The sequence below is a fragment of the Semicossyphus pulcher genome, unplaced genomic scaffold, assembly GCF_022749685.1.
Source record: "Semicossyphus pulcher isolate SPU_LCO1_2020_fin unplaced genomic scaffold, fSemPul1.0.p SCAF_13, whole genome shotgun sequence".
Taxonomy (NCBI): domain Eukaryota; kingdom Metazoa; phylum Chordata; class Actinopteri; order Labriformes; family Labridae; genus Semicossyphus; species Semicossyphus pulcher.
In genome coordinates, this window is record NW_027211637.1 from 30,638,512 (window position 1) to 30,654,431 (window position 15,920).

At 39.9% G+C, this 15,920-nt stretch overlaps 1 protein-coding gene across 2 annotated transcripts; it reads left to right on the forward strand.

The window, feature by feature from the left end:
- Positions 1-377: 377 nt before the first annotated feature.
- On the forward strand, positions 378-13,634 carry mapre1b (microtubule-associated protein, RP/EB family, member 1b). Of its 2 annotated transcripts, XR_011307931.1 has the most exons (8): positions 378-538; positions 2,121-2,251; positions 3,905-4,050; positions 8,426-8,627; positions 8,710-8,819; positions 9,069-9,221; positions 9,910-9,975; positions 11,176-13,634. XR_011307931.1 is itself a non-coding variant. In XM_069660030.1 (7 exons), exons 2-7 carry the CDS (start codon positions 2,131-2,133, stop codon positions 11,218-11,220), a joined length of 777 nt encoding a protein of 258 aa, XP_069516131.1. In that variant the 5' UTR covers positions 378-538; positions 2,121-2,130; the 3' UTR covers positions 11,221-13,634. The 2 variants fall into 2 exon arrangements, 1 of the variants encoding a protein (XP_069516131.1); XM_069660030.1 differs by lacking the exon at positions 9,910-9,975.
- The last annotated feature ends 2,286 nt before the right edge of the window (positions 13,635-15,920 follow it).

Consider the following 15,920-nt stretch of genomic DNA (forward strand, 5'->3'; position numbering starts at 1 on the left):
AGAAAGCTTTAAAATAGTATTTACACCTTCAATTGTGAAAAATAGATTTACAAAATATAATTGTACAGTAGTAGATAATCTATTACATCCAACAACGGTGGAAACAGGATTGTTTTTTAATAAATAAAGACGTCAGTATTTCCAAAATCGTTTGTAAGGATGCAAGCAAACCCTACTTTTAACAAAAACACAGGCGCTATCGCAAATACAAAAAATAGAACATTATTATTGGAATAATTTTGTTCACATCAATTAGACAATAAATAATTGCATACGCAGATTTGTATAAAGCATTTCCTGTGCATTTACGTCTTTCTCGACGTCCTTACGTTTAGGCGTTAACCGTTACGCCGTGACATCATCAAAACGGTTCTTCCGCTGCCGGTAGAGTGAACGTGAACTGCCAAGAAGAAGAGAAGAAAAAGCAGAAGTGGAAATAACGTTGATGCAATTACAGATAGGCTTTTTAGAACACAGAGTTACAGACGAGAAAAATAAATCATCGTGTGAAAGAACTGTGAAAGCCAATCCACTTCAGGTACGGTTAATGGTTCTTAAACACGGTGCCATTTAGCGTTATTTGCCGGCATGTGAAACGGCGGCTGGTTGAGGAGGCAGCTGGGCTCGGTTAGCTAAGATGTAGCTAGCTTGTATCTATGGCTTGGAACTAGCAGGAACATAACAGGGGTACGACCGTCTTGATTAAACCAACTTCGATAGAGCCTCCGGTTTAGCCCACTTCTGTAACCGTTAGCTGAAATGTGGACAGACCCAGCAATATCAAATGGAAATGTTTGTCTCATTAGCAGTCACAAGCTAATTTAGACTAGCGAGGTGCTTGGTGGATTTCAGGGCGGGGAAAACGTCTTAATGTCTGAGAGATGAACTGTCTCAAATGAGCCGATGATCGTTTTAACCAGCAAAAGTATCGTTGCTAATAATAACTACATCTTGGTCGCAAAAACAAGTAAAGTGGCTACTACTTCAATCAATCATCAGACGGTAACTTTAAAGTTAAGTGTTCATACAGCCTGGTGGGAAGTCGTACATCGCTAAGCTAGTTTAGCCTTTTCGGAAGCTAACCCTGCGTTCACGTACTTTCGGAATTATTGGAAAAATGACTTTCAGACTGGGAAAATTTACGTGAAGGCGCCTTCAAATCGGGACAATAACTCAGAAATTCGGGGGGAAATATTTGTCGACGAGCTGACAGATTAGTCGTCCTATTACGTCTAACAAAAGTAAATGTTGGCTTGATGGTAAAAAAAGTAGTAGCAAAACGCGTATTGTACATCAAACGGACAGCGTTAGTTGCTGGACTCATTGTATGACTTCGATTAGTTTTGAGCTATAAAATACAATTTTAGCTGTAAGGTCCATGTTGTTTTTATATTACGACTAGAAGCTCGTAAACACACAACAGTTGGAAGAACGACTTTTAATCTCATGAAATGGGACTATTCGAGGAGCACGTGAATGCAGCATGAGTTGCTTGGCAGTAGGCTAACTGCCGCTACCGTTAGCTTCTAGGTTTCTCAACGGGGCCCTATTGCAAATAGCAGTTAGTAGTCGAAATTATCTTGTCGACCACTGAACATGTTATATTCTACAAAATAAAAAATGGCTCTTGAGATAATCCGGTGAGGATTTGTTTTAGGTTATAATGTTGCTTGTTTTATCCGATCAACAGCCCTAAAACTACCTGAATAAAATTATTACGTATACACAACAGGTAAACGCAGAAAATGTTTGCAATAAGGAGGTTGAAGCATATGGATTAATAAATCAAGTCAGTTTTAAACAAGTGAGACGTTTTCTCGGTTTACTAACTGACAGTCCTGCACTGAATGAAAACTGTGACTGCATACAACAAAGAATTAATTATTTAACTTTACTGATAATGTGGGTATTTCCTTCTACTCAATTACTAAATAACCATAGATCCTTTCAGTGTTTTTTGGCATGCTATTTACAAACCAGTTTATTGTTTTAAAAAAAAACCCTCTTAATAATTTGTGCTGACTAGGTTTGGCTGTGACAAGTTCATTTGTCATCTCTATCCATCACTCTGAAAGATAAACCAATCATCATGTCAATGTTTCTCTCCTCTGTGTCAGCAGGTGACCGACAATGGCTGTGAACGTGTACTCGACCTCAGTGACCAGTGACAACTTAAGTCGTCATGACATGTTGGTGTGGATCAATGAATCTCTACAGATGAACCTCACCAAGATAGAAATGTTGTGTTCAGGTACAAATTATATCATCTTTTCTCTTATAGGAGGTCCATGAGTTTAATTAATAAATAGTCAGTTGTCAGACATCTCACAACAGCTCTAGTATGTGTGATTGTGTTAGGAAATGGTGTAAGCATGCTTAATATTTTGCATGACTGTGTGACTCGACTGGTTTTATGGAAAGGTGGGACAGTGTGAGAATGTTATATTCAAATGAGCCATTTCAACACGTCCATGTAGTTTTAGGCTTTTATTCATCAAAGATGCACCAGGAAAACTTTTGGTTTTTCCACAAAAAGTATGTTTACTGGTTAAAATTAAATACTCTAAGTAAAGCTGTTCCATGGGTTTGTAAAGATGGAGGTTTCCTATGCTTCACTGACTCTCTTGTTTAAACAACCAACGCTCATTATGTCACTCATGGTTCATCTTGTACTGATACAGTGCTTAGTCTAATGTAGGAGCTAAAAAGTCCCTTTTAAACGGTGTTCGAACAACTAAAATTGTTCCAAGTTCATGTTGTACGCATGAAAAAGGGAAGAGGTCCTCCAGGTTTTCTAAAAACAATGACAAAGTTCATCTCGTCTGAAAACAGATTGTGACAGTTACAGACTGCCGGGGACTAAAACCTTCAGCCGCTGCCATTTTGCATAAAAAAAACCTGCAAGGCAGGTACTGCAAGATACATCATCTGTCAGTGGCATAGGGTAAGATGCAAAAAGTGGGAAATACACTTAATGTAAACTATCAATATGCATGTATAAAAGTAATAACTAATAAACAGATAAGCAATGCTGCAAAATATAAAAACATTAAGGATCATAAGTTGCTCAAAGCTGAAGTTGCTTCTTTGTGAGTTGCATATAGAAATGTATGGAAGTGGCATAAAGCTTTGTATGCTCAATATCACATCTAACAAAGGGTGACTCCTGCAGGAACATGTTGCCATATTTCCTGAGCCCGATGAACTGCTAATATCCCTCAGTCCGATATTTAACCCCCGCCTGCCTGTGCATGCATGCATGTGTTGTACATCTGCAGCTTGTCTGCCTGGCTTGTTATTATCCAAACTTTTTTTTTTTTTTTTTTTTATTGGGCGTAATTAAAAGGCGTGTCAGACAGTGCACGCCAGCAAAGTTTGCTCTAATCCCTGATGGAGAAATGTGTTAGTCAATAGGATTTTCTGTTTCCTGAGTTTTCCTCCAAATTTCTGAGTTAACCTTTTATTTTCAGGTGATTCTGACAGATGTTTGCAGCTACATCTTGTAATATTAGCACTAAATACAATACAAAAAAATGACAAGACATTTAAATACGACAGCTGAATGAGAACTATTTTAATACCTTTCAATACTTAAAAACAGGTTTATGGCACAAAGTAGTTTTTTTAAAAATTCTTTAAACAATGAAAATAAGCTTTCAAGTGCATCAGTACTCAAGAAAATCAGGATTAAATACAGCTTATTGGTTTATCAATGTTGAAATAAAGAGAAAGTTTGTGTTCGTGTTTGAAAGGAGAATTAGCGTTCTTTTAACCCTCTTGTTTTTAGGAATCCACTGATTTATAAAACCCACTGATAAAACTCAGTTCCTGTATTTGTTGAACTTTATAAGACATGAGAGGACTCGTAATTTTAAATGTTGAATCTTTCTTTGTTTTTGTCCAGGTGCCGCCTACTGCCAGTTCATGGACATGCTGTTTCCCAACTCAGTGCCTCTGAGGAGAGTTAAATTTGGTGCCAAGCTGGAGCATGAATACATCCATAATTACAAGCTTCTGCAGGTCGCTTTCAAAAAGATGGGAGTCGACAAAGTAAGTAAAAAAAAAACACACCTATACATGTGAAATGCTTGTAGAATTTCTAATATTACTATCGGTATAAGCGTAAAAATCTAAAACTTAAAGAGTTAATGGTTTGGGGTCAAACAGAATATTTTAACAAATGAACAAAATGTTCAAGCACTCAGATGCTTAATGTTAACAGTGGATACCTGTGTCATTCTCTTAGCGATGCCGTTATGGGACGGGGACGAACACACCTTAAAAAAGTGACTCTATATGTGTGTAAACTTTGGAAAGCGATTAGAAAAAAAATAGGTGAAGCTTGCACACAATGTGACGTATCACCTGAACCTCATGATTTGACCAACTTTTTGATCTCTAAAAAAACCCCGTTCATAAAAAGGGTTCTCTGGGACAAAAAGAATTCTACGGATACAGGAAAAAGAATTGGACTGTCCTTTATTTTGTCATATGATGGCTGGATAGATTATGGAAATATGTTTGATAGAAGTTTAGTGTTCCTTCTTAACATTAAACCAGGGCGAGATACTGGATTGGTACTGGTACTGCACTAGATGGATATTTCTTTTAAATACTTTTGCCTGCTGGTAGGAAGTGATTAATATGGATGTGGCTGCAGGAAAGACTTTATAAATGTTCTTGTTCTTGTTTACTTAAAGAGCAACTGCACACATAACCATGTTTTTTGAGCTGTAATCTAAATGACATTGCTGTACTGTGATGAAATGCATCAATGCTGGTTCACCAAATGTATAAAAAATCTGCTTTTCATGGGTTGGAAATGGCTCAAACAGTTTTAAATCAGCCCTGAACCTTGCCAGCTGATGGTGATGTAGAATCGACCATTTGGGACAAAACTATGTAATGAAATTTATGTAAAAAAACGCCTGTCATTTAGAGGTGGGAGGTACACCCCCGGCCCCGTCTTTGAGAGGGAATCTGTGAAACCGAGCTAATTTTCATATATATTCTGATCGAGACGCATCCTTCATTAGAGTTTACACTATTTTTAGTAGCACATTGTACATTAGCCTTCTAGCTAACGTTACGGCGCCCATTCTCTCTTCAGAATCAGAAATAATTGTAACCCTTTGGAGCCCTCTGTGCCATATGTGCCTTGTGACACTGTCTGTTCTCTGGCCAGGGGAGGGGATGTCACTGAGCTGCCGGACACATCCCCTCCCCTCCACCCCCCTCTCAGCCCCTTGCCCACTTTGGGCATTTTTCAAAATTGTGCCAGTGGGTGGAGTTATGGTCAGACCTGTGGGTGAAGTTGCACTTTAAAGACGCTCTGGATTAGTCTGCTGTTGATGTTTTCAGTTGATCTTAAAGGCTGTTTTTTGCAAGCTCAAATTACTAAACTGAATAATATCACAGTTAGCGGACATTGGGATGCACTTTGCTAACCAAGCTAGCATTATATTAGCTGACCCAGAATCAGAATCAGAATCAGAATCGGGGTTTATTGCCAGGTTGGTTTACACATACAAGGAATTTGTTTTGGTGCAGAACAATTATAACAGAACTAGAATAAAAATAAGTAAAAGACTTAAATAGGCAATAAGAATAAAAATATAAAAAACAATATGTTTAAAATAAAGTAAGTACAATAGGTGTAATAAAAAACTAGCTTTAGCTAAAATTAAGAAATTGCAAAAGTGTAAAATGCTCAGTTCTAGGCTTCAGAACGTTGGTCAACAGACAGATGAGTGACATCACGGTGGGTTCATCCATTCTTGTATGGACTCTGTAAGCTGCAGGAAAATTCTCCAACTAAGCACAACCGGACTCGAGTTGTCAAAGAAATAACTTTCATCCTACAATACCATCAATATGAAAAAAACTCCATACATCTGTAGGTCTGTAAAATCTGAACAAGTACACATACAATTTAAAGACTCTTTAATGTCAACCTTGAAATATCGACGAAATGAAAATTGCAAAAAATAAAATACAACTTGCTTACAGAAATAACAGCGTACTGCTGCTTCACAATGAATATTTATAACTCCTGGTGGTTGATGTAAAGCTTTTAATGTGGAGCTGCTGCAGGAAGTACTCATTTCAACAGCACGTCTTTATGCAGCCTCTACAGATGATTCATTACGGTGACAAAGTTCTAATTAATCACAAGTTTTTAAGTCTGTAATTTGAAATGGAAACTGCAACCATCAATCTGTTGCTACCAGAGAACAGGAATCTAAACATTTTGATCCTGGATCTAAAATAGAGCCTCATGTTTTTTTTAGTATCTTCATCTGTTGTTACTTCCTGCTGCTTGATGCGCCGTCCACTCCCAACCAGCTGATCTGATCCTGAGTCACTTTGTTTTTTGGGAGCTCTTCGTCAGCCCGTCTGTCACTCGGCCTCGAGTTTTATTTACTCTGCTTTAGAACCTTTGAAAAGTAATGAGACTCTAATTTATTGGCAGGAACACAAATTAAATACTCAATACTTTATTTTCTGTGCAACACAGTGCACTAGCATCAAATGGTTATGGTTTAGTTAGCCTAGCATGAGCACATGTTTTGTTTGAAGTACACAATGTTCGGCTGCTGCTTTGTGAAGAGAGGTGGGGATCAGACTCAGAAGTACTTTATTGAAGCTCAGGACAATAGGATGTGTCCCAGTATATTAGCAGTTAAAATACACTAGCTTTGTCAGTTTACCTCTGCACTTATCTCAGGTGTATTAATGTTAAAATATATTCCCTTGAATGAATGAAACCTTATTGCCCATAGGGGAATTAGTTTTGCACCACGAGCAAACATGGTTGTATTGTACATTCTGTTTTCTTGCTGTGAAGCAGTTCATACTTTGCGTTTGATAAAGGTTCTGTTGATACAGTTTATTATAATTATCAAAAGAACTTCTTGCAGGTCTGTACTCTTCAAATGTCTTGATGTTGTCAGAAGGCCAGCAAACATTACACAGGGCAGGGCGCATGCAGCTAAGTCATCATTTGTTTTCAGTTTCAGCTTGCAGCAGCCTGTAGGACTATTGACAAACCTGCCATAATTTATTCATGGGTCAACTTCCTTCCTGCTTGCTGTTTGCTTTAACTCTTTACTGCACATGTGCGCTGTGTTTAAAATGCTGTGCAGCCTTTCAGTGTGTGTAACAGATACCAGAACATGTTGAGCACATCGGCGTATTCATAGCTGCTCAGGGTTATAATCCCAGGCATTGTGTGTGCAGGGTGGACTTTGCTCTCGCTCGTGCTTTGTGAGCGAGTATTGTCCAATGATGTCAGCTTCCTCCACTGCTGATTAATTGTGGTCACTGCTGAGCTTTTCCTTATGACCTGTTTCTTTTTAATACTGCCTGCTTTTTTCACCAAGGCTTCAACGGTGGACAGCTCTGGGTATCTTTTATATTTACTAAGGACATTATTTTGTTTAAACAACACATTTTAAGGGCGTAGTGTCCTTTTACAGTCCATACATGGTTGCGTCATAGTTTTATCCCAGCAGCTGCTGACTGAGTCAGTGTCTCGGTGAAGGATGTCCCTGTGCAGCTGTGTTTAGGACATATTTGAACAGTTTTCTCACCCTGACGCAGCACACAGATGATCTAAATCTTTAGTATTGATGCATGTGTCCGTAATGTCAAAGTCTTATTTTAAAACCTGAATTATTTGTTACTGATGGTATCAAAGAGGACAATATTATCTCCCTTAATGATCGTTTATTTTTATTATGACACTAATATGATAGAATACAATACTGAGCAATGAGACCTGTATCTGTCGTAGGGATACACCTACAGAGAATGATCTGAATCTGCAGCTCTCCTCAGCTACGCAGAGCTTTATAGTGAGTTTTACCTCATTGTTTAGTAGTTTGGTCCAAAACTTCACTGTTCTGGTTCTGTGTCAGCACTCTTATTGTGTTGTTTACACAGAAAGCTTAGCTACCTAAGCACAGTCAGAGAGGAGCTGGTGAACAAAGTGGAGCCATTAGCAGCTACGGAGTCAGCTCTTTCTGTCTGGAGTTCCTGTTTCTGCTCGATGTGTAAATACGAAACTGTCTCCTAACAAGTTTGTCATATCAACTTAAAGCTTATCATGTGTCAGTGTTGTGTTCACAGCTTGTTCAGAGAGAAGAAATTCAATACCTGCAGATTCAAACTAAGACCTGTGTAGATAAACGTGTTTTACACAGCAGTGCAAGGTCCTTAAAAGGTATCATTCAGGAAATGTGTTTACATGACCTGTATTAGCAGTGATACTGAACATGTAATGACACCAGCATGCTAATAACACGCACACAGTACATATTCATAACAAATGCCAACAGAGAAATGAAAGCTCATTAAAGGTGAAGTTACCGGGCAGAAACCTGTCAAACATCCGGGTCTTGATTGTTTCTCTCTCTGCTTCCAGATCATTCCAGTAGACAAACTGGTGAAGGGGAAGTTCCAGGACAACTTTGAGTTCGTCCAGTGGTTTAAGAAGTTCTTTGACGCCAACTACGATGGAAAGGAGTACGACCCGGTGGAGGCGAGGCAGGGACAGGATACCATGCCCGCACCTGGCCCCGCCCCGTCAGCCCTCAACAAACCCCCTAAAAAGGCCCTCAGTCAAGGTTAGAGCTCTGATTTGCCTACCAGGTCAAACTGTTGTTAACCGGTCTCGACTTGTTAGTTATCTTTTTCTTGTCTCTTCAGCTCCTCAGAGGCCACCTGTTGCAAAGGTAGCGCCAAAGTTGGCTAACGTCAGTGCGAGGAAGCCGGGGATGGGAGGAGGCGACGAGGAGAGGGCGGAGCTTCTGAATGAGGTCAGCACATACAATCACTGTTTAAGTTGTTCCTCTTTTATTCCTTATGTATACCTGTTTTATAAATACATTACTGTGTGTTTTATTACTGGGTCTCATGTTTGTTAAAAGCACTTAATAAACTTAATTAAACTTCTGTTTATAGAACATTAAAATCAGCTTAATTTGTGTCTTAAAAAGAGAGCATATGTGAAGTTAGTGTCGTACTGTAAAATACCAAACCTGACAACATTTTGCTTTTGTTCATAGATGGAGATGCTGAAATCTACCATTCAGGACATGGAGAAGGAGAGAGACTTTTATTTTGGTAAGCTGCGGAACATTGAGCTGATTTGCCAGGAGAAGGAAGGAGAGGGCGACCCGACGCTGCAGAGGATCATAGACATCCTCTACGCCACAGACGTGAGTTTGAATCGGTTTTGATTAACATTAATGTGCCCTGTTTTAAATAAAGTATAGTGATGTTATAGATCAGACTGTACGCTATTATTTTGATTGTTCGTTTCAAGGTAGAAAAAGAAACATTAATCGATTTGTCAGACAGAGTGACAGAACTTTTTAATGTCTGCTATAAAAAATATGTCCTCAAACAGTTAATGAATTAATTGCTGTAAACCAATAAGTGTTGTGGTGTATATTTACTCACATTATCCTCCAGAAGGAAATGCAGTAACACGTTGATTTGTTGACACTAACAAAATTATAAAACCTCCCCGGCTTTATTCTTTCTCTTTAAACAATATGTTCCAAGTTCAAACCGGATTAAAGCCCATTTGTTCTGCTCTTAACAACTGCTGATGCCGTTGTAAATTCCTGCAGAGGAATGGCATGCAGCTCACTCACTGAGGCCGGGAACTGAGCGTGGTGCAGGGTGTAGTTGTAGTTAAACCGGCGAGGAAAGGCTGCTGACCCCTCCCATGTCCTATATGTGGGTAAAGATTCCTGCTAGAAGGGATGAACACTCTTTCATCCCTTCTCTCAGTGAATCTTCTAAACTCATTATGAGGGTTTGTGATGAGGGGCTGTGTTGCAAGTATTTGAATGCACTCATATCTGCACTTGCACTTTATTTCTGTTGTTACGGCTGCAGGAAACAAACTAAAAGTGGCTGAGGGGCTGAGGTCAGGCCCGGATTCTTGTCTGACGCAGCAACAAGGTGTTTATGTCCACTTTGAGTGTCACTGCCTGTTTCCATGTGGCCCAACCCTCTTTACAACCACGACAATCACTATGATGGAGTCCCATATCAAAACCTAATAACAACCCAAAATATGAACTATCATAAAGCTTAATGATATTAGTTACTACAGAAATTCTGTCTTTCTACATTCCTTCATCGTTTGACATCTGTTACTGCACTTTAAATGTTTGTGTGTCACAGCCTTTATGTTTCCCAGAGACAGAAACAGTCGTCTTGAAAAGTTTCTATGAGGATTTGATTATATTGTTTTGCTTACATATCAGTGCCACTAGAACGAGAGATTTTGAACCACAACAAATAAGTTAGCTAAACAATCAGTAGCTATTAGGGCTGCACGATAAATCGTTAAACCATCGCAACTGCGACATGCAGTAGTCACATCGCAGGACGTGCGATTGTGAGGCAGATTACCTGCAACACGTCAACCTGTTACTTTATCGTTGCTTGGTGCAAAAGGAGTACTCGCCATTTTCTCATCTGTCACCTGCCTGTAAAGTGTAAACAAGCACACGACGCTGCTGCCGTCACAGATCATGTTAGCGAGATGATCGGGGCAGGCTTTTTTTGCCGTTATCAGCGGCAACTCTGTAAAATCCAGACTCCTATCTCTCAGAGTGTTTACTTTTAGCGGCTACACCTGCAGCGCACGTGCAGCGTGAGGTCATGTGTGCCGACAGGAAGTAGGAGACTCAGAGCTTTTGTTTCAAAAAGTTACCGTCAGCGAGCTGTTCACGCTGCTTAAACGTACGTTTGAACATTGTTAGAAATGGTAGATGACGGTGTCGCTCCACCTGAACTCTCTCTACTTTTTCATGTGGGTGTCGCTGATCCAAGAGTGATAAAAGGGGAGGGGTAATTGTTTATATGTACATAAACACACTGCACTCACCTGGTATAATTTCCTGTATTTTTTATATAAATATCACAGAACAAAAAAATATTGCAATGTTACTTTGTGTCCACATCGTGCAGCCCTTGTAGCTCGCGTATTTTTCAAGTTACCAAGTAACCGCAGTGATAGCGTGTCAGGCCTTCAGACTTCCAAACAAGGCTCATCCATCATCGCATACGTTTGGCGTTAAAGAGATGACAAGCTTGATGAAGCGAAGTGTAAAGTCCAGACTCATATCTCCTCCTTCCTCTCTGTTTCTGCAGGAGGGTTTCGTGATACCGGACGCTGAGGAGCAGGAGGAGTTTTAATATTCAAGACTGCAAGCTTTTCACATAGATGCCGTGGTCTTCAAACCCAACCTCGAGATCCTTCCTCAAGCCCAGACGGCCAGTTTGGTTTCATATCCAACGCCAAACTTGATCTCGACTTGTGGTCTTCCCTCCTCCTCTCCTGACCCCCCCGACCTCCCCAAACTGCCGGACTTCCTCCTCCAACCTGAGCTCCTTCTTTCCTGAAACACCTGTTTTAACGATAGTCGACAAAGCCTCGGTCACTGCCTCTTCTTCCTACACTCCTGTCAGTCTGCAAGAATCCCAGACCCCCCCCCCCACATCCCTCCCTCACCTGTAACCCCCACCCTCCCCAAAACCAGATTGTGCAGTACAGATCTGGTTTTCGTAATGGACTTCAGTGTGAAAACACGGTGATGTTCTCTGACTGTGTGTAAACGTATGTATGTGCGTGTGTGTGGTTGTATGTGTTAAATAATCAATTTGAAACAAATCAAACATGAAGAACCTCCTGTGAAGACCCGCCTGTCAGCTCAACGCTCACTTTGTCCCAGACTAACCCAGACTGATTGATTTCGTTTGTGGCTCGCCGGATGACGCTGAATTCGACTCTTTATAGGGAACATGCGTGCACACACGTGAGTTACAGAAACATTCCCAATTACAGCACTTAGTTTGGCTTCATTTTGAACCAAGTCTGACGTGCATCCATGTATTTAAGTCGTGCTCACTACCAACTGTGCGTTATGAAATGATAAAATGTTACTGTATCGATCAGCAGGCTTTCATAAAATACTGTAACATCACTTGGCCTGTGCACAGGCCGACACTGAAGGGCTCCATGTTTACGGAGTCCGGAGACATTCTGCCGCCTCGCGGTTGTGAAGTGAAATCTACATGAAAGCAAAGCTGACGTTCTGTATTTCATTGCTCTGAACCAATTTCAGTTCACTATGTAGACAGCAACACTCATTACGACGTTCCATATTAAAATGACGTGTGCAACAATTAGCTATGCAATACGCGTGTTAATTCAGTTTTCACCGTGAAGCTAACAGTCACTCTCGTCCATGTTTCTGCTTAATATGATAAGTCTGTAACCTCTGTAAGTCGTGCACCAAAATGCTCTTCGACTTTCCCAAACGTCCCGACTCGAGCGGCTTTCTTGCAAGTTTTTCCCAGTCGGAACTCATTTTTCCGATTATTCTGGCACCACCTAAATGCAGCGTTTAGTCTGGGACAAAGAGACAGACGGGTCTTCTCTCTGCCTTTTGTTTTCCACCGAGGACACCATCCTGATTTAGTCCTGTTCAGCTTCAGAAGAGCTTTTGTAAATTTATGCTACTGTTTTATCACATTTCTCCTCCCTCCCCCCCACTCCATCTTATTCCTTTTCTTTTGTTTCCTTTGTTTTCTTTGATATTTTTGGGCACCTGTCAGTCATGCTGTAATCTTTATACATCTGTTTTCCCTCGCGCTCACTGAACTTGTGTGCAGAAGCCACACCTGTAGAGAAAAGGGCTGTTCTTGTAGCAGATCAGTTGTCTTTTTGCTCCCGCTCCACCTTGGTGTGCTCACATTTCAGGCTTCTTAAATGTGCAATTCTTAACTCCAGGAACGTGGCTTACTCTTCCAGCTGATGTCAGATGAAGTGTTTGAAGCAGCCTTCAGATCAACATGCCAGTGTCAAGTAAAACGTGCAAACAATCAAGTTAGAAACTGCCTAATCACCAGTGATTGTTTGTACGTTTTACCTTCTGGAGCGCCTGTTTTAAAGCACATGCACTGTTTTTATACCAGAGGCCCTTAATCTGCCCCCCCAGCCCCAATACAAGTGTTCCCTGAAGGGCGACGGGAGATCCAAACACTGTGAGCTCTGACCGTGGCTGATCAGTGTTTTCACTACATGTAGCCGGCCACAGTCGAGTCCAATCGGTCTGACATCGCCCGGCTGACGCTGAAAGAGGCTCTGATGCTCCTGTCAGCCGCTCTGCCGGGCGGATCGATGAATCTTCTCTGATTACTGATTTTGTTTGAATAAAATATTAGATATATTCCTCTCTGGGATGTAAGGCAGGTGTCTCTTTCCCCCCTTTCCCTGTTTCCAAACCCTAATTGACCAATTTTAAACATATTGTAACCTGTGGATCTGTTCGACTCCAGGTTTCCACTGCACCATGTCAAAAGTGTCTTTGACATATTTGTACCTAATTTGAAACACACGAGTGTCGATTCCACACAAACCCTGTTAACAGCAACGTGTTCTTATGTAGTACATAACTTTATCAATGGCCTTATTCATAACAATCTTTTGTTTTTCATAGCTTTGTTTTTTATTTTACTTTAATGTAAGTGTCTGCTGTTTTTGGGCAAATGTTTGTACTGTTAGTCATATTTTTTATGTGTTCTGAAAATAAACGACATTGGAGGTATTTTGGACAAAAGCTGAGATGTGTCAGGGTGCAGCAGAACACCACGTCTTCCATCGAATGCTCACGAAGCAGACTCTATGTATTTATGGTGTCGGTTAAATTTAAGTCAAGCTGTTGAATTCTTTGTTTCTTGCAGCTTTGTGACATAAATTCAGACTCGCGTCGCAGCAGCAGACTTAAAATCCTGTTGAAATAAATGAACGATGAATTGGCTCTCTGCAGATATTAAGTGTTGCAGCTTCATGATTTATGAAACAAACACTGCCGTGAGTTTAAAGGTTGAATGTTGCACAAAAATCATCGGGTGCCTGGGTATTAGTTTTTGTATTTTTTTAGTAGTTGCCTTCTTTAAAACTTAATACTTTGACCTTTTTAGAAATAATCTTTAAATCTTATTTCTCAGAATGTATGCTTTCTTTGACTCTCCAAAGACAGAGTCACACTCTTGAGTCAGTCCTGTAGTGTGACGATGTGCAAGTGCAGTAACTTACTTTTGTCTCCTCGAGCGACACTGGGTTTCGAGTGTGAATATGAAGTCCAGACTTTCAGCTCTTAGTTTTCTCGCCCCTTTTGGGTGGATGTAGTAAAACTAGCATCCTGTATCACTTCTAGTCGACCGTGTTTGGAACATTGCAGAAGGAAAATAATCAGACGGATGAGTCGAACATGTTTATTAAGTAAGTCTATTGTTTCAACTCCTGAATCAAACACATCAACATGAGGTTAAAATAAGAGTTTCTGCTGATGTCTGACCGGCAGTGACTGACATTTAACAACATATTAAATGTGACTGTTCTTAGTTTGATTTTCCAACACGGCTGCAGAACTGTGAAAAAGGGCTCCGTTTCCTCTGCTGTTCATCAGACCTGCATGTCATCAAATTAAAGCTGACACTCATTTAATCTACGCGTTGTGCTTTCATTCAAATCTTCAGAGCTGACGTTCAGAGGCAAGATGATAAAAAAGGATGTGGAGAACAAACTCGGGTCTCTTAATACATTGGGTCTAAACAGCTGATAATTCATCTATTGTTTTAAGTGTCAGAAGTTGAACATTGAATTAAAATGTCTTGTTTTGCCCAACTTACAGTCAAAAACTTATTTTTGACATAAAGCAGGAAAAAAAAAAACATTGAATCTTCATATTTTAGACTCAATTTTTGTTATTTTTACTTCGACAAGCGGCAGATACATTTAAAATGATCGAAAAACGTTTGTTTCCTTTTCTATACATACATTAAATTACATATTGTTACCCTGGCAACTAAAACTCCACCAAAGTAAACTTAATAGTTGAAATTTAATTTGCACTAATCTGATACTCAAAACAGGTTCAAATAACCTCTAATGGAAAGTCTTTTTATATATGAAGTGTGTCACAGAAACAATATTCAGCAATTGGAAGAAAAGCTTTTCTGAGGAGATCCTGCCAAGACAATCGTAGCACAATGCGGACAGACGCACTCTTCCTGCAGGACTTATGGGGGACCAGTCCCTGAAATAAGTACTTCCCCGCCTTCCTCTCCCTGCGTGTGTGTGTGTGCGCGTGTGTGTACTGTGAGACTTCTTAAAACAGGGAAGCTTGAACACTTGTGGACAGAACAGAAACTGTGTGGTGTCTCGAGCAGTTCTGTCGCGTGTGTGTCGTCGAGCCTTAGTGAGGAAGTGTTTTTTGTAATACAATGTTAAAGGAGGAGACGTTCTCCTTTACATGGTGGCCTCTGTACAGTGTAACCTCCCCCAAACAGTCTGTGACTGGAATCACTACAGTCGCTTGTCAAGTGCAGTTTGTAACATTGTCTTTTCTTTTTGTCACGTCTGGAGAGTACGGAAGCCCTGAAAGGCAAAGAGGGAAAAAATCTGGTAATCCGTTTTGTCTGATCTAATTAAAAAAAAAACTAAAATCAGGTGGGAAAAGGTTTTTTTAGCATATTTTTATGTTCCTTGATCTTTTGTTTCCTCTGTGGCACAGTTGGGAAAAGATTTTAGAAGTTGTTTGTGTTTGTAATTTAAATATAACAACAGTGTTGGAATAAAATATACACACATTTAAGGTTATGGACCTTTAGTTACTACAAAGCTGAATTTAAAAACTGTCAAAACGTCTACCTTAATAAATCTAGTGTTAAAATACAAAACGTTGAAGATGATTAAAATCAAGATGTTATGAAAAATGTATTTTGTAGCCCTTTAAGATCCCATCCTCGGTCATATTGTACAATTATTCAACAATATATCGAAAAGAAAAGAAAAAATCTATTTCTTCATATTTTGAAATGAAAGTCTA

Bases quoted from the DNA above. Each gene is read 5' to 3' on its own strand.
- mapre1b (XM_069660030.1), top strand. From the start codon at position 2,131: ATGGCTGTGAACGTGTACTCGACCTCAGTGACCAGTGACAACTTAAGT. The intron at 8,628-8,709 runs GTTAGAGCTCTG...TTGTCTCTTCAG, and splicing joins TAAAAAGGCCCTCAGTCAAG to CTCCTCAGAGGCCACCTGTT. The intron at 8,820-9,068 runs GTCAGCACATAC...TTTTGTTCATAG, and splicing joins GGGCGGAGCTTCTGAATGAG to ATGGAGATGCTGAAATCTAC.